The sequence below is a fragment of the Myotis daubentonii genome, chromosome 14 (genome assembly GCF_963259705.1).
Source record: "Myotis daubentonii chromosome 14, mMyoDau2.1, whole genome shotgun sequence".
NCBI classification, from domain to species: Eukaryota; Metazoa; Chordata; class Mammalia; order Chiroptera; family Vespertilionidae; genus Myotis; species Myotis daubentonii.
The window spans coordinates 6,069,998-6,073,434 of record NC_081853.1 but is presented as its reverse complement, the minus strand read 5'-3'; the positions used below and the strand labels follow the sequence as shown (position 1 = coordinate 6,073,434).

Below are 3,437 nucleotides of genomic sequence, written 5' to 3'. Positions count from 1 at the left end.
CCTCACCAGGGCCATTTCGGCCTCACCGGTGCTGTCTCAACCTCACTGTTGTGCCCAGATTTCAAAGTTCCCAAGACCTCCAGGGAGCCAGTCAGTCCGATGCAAAAGCAAAGAGTCATTTATTTTCAAACCTAGGTTTGGCTCCCCTGCCACACTCACCGATGCAACAGTAAGCTCCAGTGGCCGAGAGCGAGAGAGGTCTGATGGGACAGGGGGTTTTATAGGGGGGTGGAGTGAAGGCAGGAGAGGGGACTGTGGGCCCCGCCGATTGGCCAGGCGCGAGTCCGGTCATCTCTATGATTGTCATTGGTTAGTTTAAAGAAATCCTGGGCGTGGCCAGCAGGGGCCTGGGCTTCCGGGAAGAAGGCACTCTCCTGAGCACATGGCAGCCGCCCCAAAAATGGAGGACCCAGGGCAAGATGGAGGGCGCAGTCCTAGCCGCCCCCCCAGGGCGAGCTGAGCCCAGGCTCCAGGGGCCAGTCCGGTTGCTAGGGGTCCAGTAGATCGACCAGTTCCAGCCCAGGCAGGAAGTCCACGTCCTTCGTCTCGTTCCCGGGGGCGTCGGAGATCGCCTCCTCCTCCATCTCCTCGGGCGAGGGCATGCACCCTGCTGCCGCTGCTGCCGCGTGGGTCCGGTCCGGGGGCGGCGGGCGGGTGGCAGCCTGCGCCGGGCTCCCGCCTTGGGCTGAGGTGTCGGTGCCCGAGGCCGCCAGCAGCGTGGTCAGGCCCGGAGAGGACTCGCCCTTTCACTCACCAGGGCCATTTCAACCTCACCAGGGCCATCCCAACCTCACCGGGGCCATCCCAACCTCACCGGAACCGTCCCAACCTCACCGGGGCTGTTTCAACCTTACAGGGGCCATCCCAACCTCATTGGGGCCATTTCGGCCTCACCAGGGCCATTTCAATCTCACCAGGGCCGTCCCGACCTCACTGGGGCCATCCCAACCTCACCAGGGCCGTCCCAACCTCACCGGAACCATCCCGACCTCACCAGGGCACTTCATGCTTTTATGTACCTTCTTCCTGATCGAGACACCTGGCTCCCAAATACATTCACTTGCCCAGTCTTACAATACATCTAAAACTGCTTACAACTGCTTTGCTCATTCATTACAAAAAGCAAGCCTTCTGAAAAACAGTTGAGAATTTGTTTGAAATTCTTGCCCTTGCCTCACCCTACCCCATTCTGCCCCAAACTGAATGTGTATTATCAATTACTTGGATTAGTTTCTTTCTCTTATCTTTCCTCTTCCTCTCCCTCCCTTCCTCCCTCCCTCCCTCCTTCCCTTCCTCCCTCCCTTCTTTATTTCCTCCCTTCTTGTTCTCTTTCTGTTTCACTTAAGATTGGTTATAGTATTTATCTGAAATACAATTAAACGAATGTGGCTCAGTTTTAGTCCCCCTTTATTTCCACACATATGTATATGTCTTGCCGGAAGCTTCGGGAGTCCTCAGGAAGGCGGGGCTGTGTTATGCTCTTGAGGCTCTTCCTAAGTCACAATATGAGTCACATTAGCCCAGTCAGGAAAATTGTCCAGGTCAAACATGACCCGTCCCCAGGTGTTGATCGCCAGAAACACACATAAGACTCCAATTATCTTCACCATTATTCCTGTTTTCACCATGTCAGAAACCTTGAGGTGTCCGTTGGCAAACGCGATGGCGTTAGGTGGCGTGGCCACAGGCAACATGAAGGCAAAGGACGCACTCAGGGTGCAGGGGAGCATGACGTACAGCGGGTTGAGGCCAATGGAACTTGACATGGAGGCAAAGATGGGCAGGAACAGGGTGGTGATGGCCACGTTGCTTGTACACTCCGTGAATACAGCAATGAGCAAGGACACGACCAAGGAGATGGCTGCTGGGGGCAGAACGTGCAAGCGCTCCATGTGCTGCCCCATCCATTCAGACAGCCCCGAGGCCTCGCATCCTTTCGCCAGAGCGAACCCGCCCCCCAGCAGCAGCACAATGCCCCAGGGAATTTTCTCCTGGGCCACCTTCCAATCCAGCAGTGCAGGCGGGTAAAACGGAGTCTTTCTTTCTTCCTCAGCCTGGCTGCAGAAGTTGAACTTGGGCTTCTGCGAAGGCACAATGAATAGTAATATGGCCACGAAGATGGCCACGGTGGCGTCGGTGACATATTTTGTCTCGCCCTCCATCCAGGCGACTGACATCCAGCCAGGCATGAAGCCTGGGTCCCGGGAGAACCAAAGGGTGACCAGCAGGAGGAAACAGAGCAGGACGTTGCCCTCGGCGAAGGAGAAGGGTCCCAGCTTCCTGTATTCCTCCTGCAACAGCTCATAGGCAGCGTTCTCGCTACTCTTTTCCTCCAGACCGCAGCCCCAAACCTTTTTAAAATTGAATCCCATAAAAATACACTGGAGCCAAAACCAGGAGAGCAGCAGCATGATCAGCATGTTGGGGAAGGCAAATCCAAACCAGGAGACGAAGTTCACGGTGTCTTTGCTCTCAGGAAACAGCTCGTGCATCTGGCCCAAGAGCACCACGTTGGGTCCTGTCCCGGTCAGGGTGGCAGTCCCTCCGATGCTGGCCGCATAGCACACGCACAGTGTCATGGCCTTGCAAATGTTCTTCCTGTCACAATTCTTCTGTGGTCTCATAGCAGGGCCTGCAAAAGTGACTTGGCTCCCTGGCAGCTCACCAGTCTTGCCAATGTCCACCAGCTCCAGTTCGCCTAGGCTGGCCTCGCTGGCTGTGGTCGTGGCCTGCATCTGCTGCAGCACGGCCTCCACTATGGGCAGCATCATGGCTGTGGCGGCTGCGTTGCTGATCCACATGGAGAGGAAGGCGGTGGCGCCCATGAAGCCCAGCATCAGCTGTGCAGGGTTGGTCCCCACCCAGAGGAGTGTGCGCAGGGCGATTCTCTTGTGCAGGTTCCAGCGGTCCACGGCCACGGCCACGAGGAGGCCTCCCAGGAACAGCATGTTAGTGTCCTTCATGTACTGGACACACACCTGATTGGAGTCCAGAACCTTGAGGAGTGGGAAAAGCAAGGCAGGCAAGAGGGCGGTGACAGCCAGAGGGATGACTTCCGTGCACCAGTAAGTGGCCATGAGGATGACGACGTAGGCACACCTGGCAAACTTGGTGGGCACCAGAATGATGAGTGGCAGCAGCAGTATCGGGGTGAAGCACAAGATCACAAAGGACTTGAACTTGGAGACATACCTCAGTGCCGAAGCCATCATGCTCTGCTTGAGGTTTAACCACAGCATGCTCCTTAGTGTTGGGGTCCAACCCCAGCAGGTCCAGGGTTCCCAAAGGTGAGGACGGAGTCAGCGAAGAAGGAAGGTCACAGAGACAGCGTTCAGTTGATCAGCAGCCTAGCCAGGCTCTCTAGCCAGGATCTCCAGCCAAGTTCTGTGTTATATTGTCTTGTTACATCTGTATTTATACCAGTTGATTTTAATCCT

At 55.9% G+C, this 3,437-nt stretch overlaps 1 protein-coding gene across 1 annotated transcript; it reads right to left on the bottom strand.

The window, feature by feature from the left end:
• Positions 1–1,439: 1,439 nt before the first annotated feature.
• On the bottom strand, positions 1,440–3,209 carry LOC132215111 (Na(+)/citrate cotransporter-like). The gene has a single exon (XM_059662890.1). It carries the CDS (start codon positions 3,207–3,209, stop codon positions 1,494–1,496), a length of 1,716 nt encoding a protein of 571 aa, XP_059518873.1. The 3' UTR covers positions 1,440–1,493.
• Between the last annotated feature and the right edge of the window lie 228 nt (positions 3,210–3,437).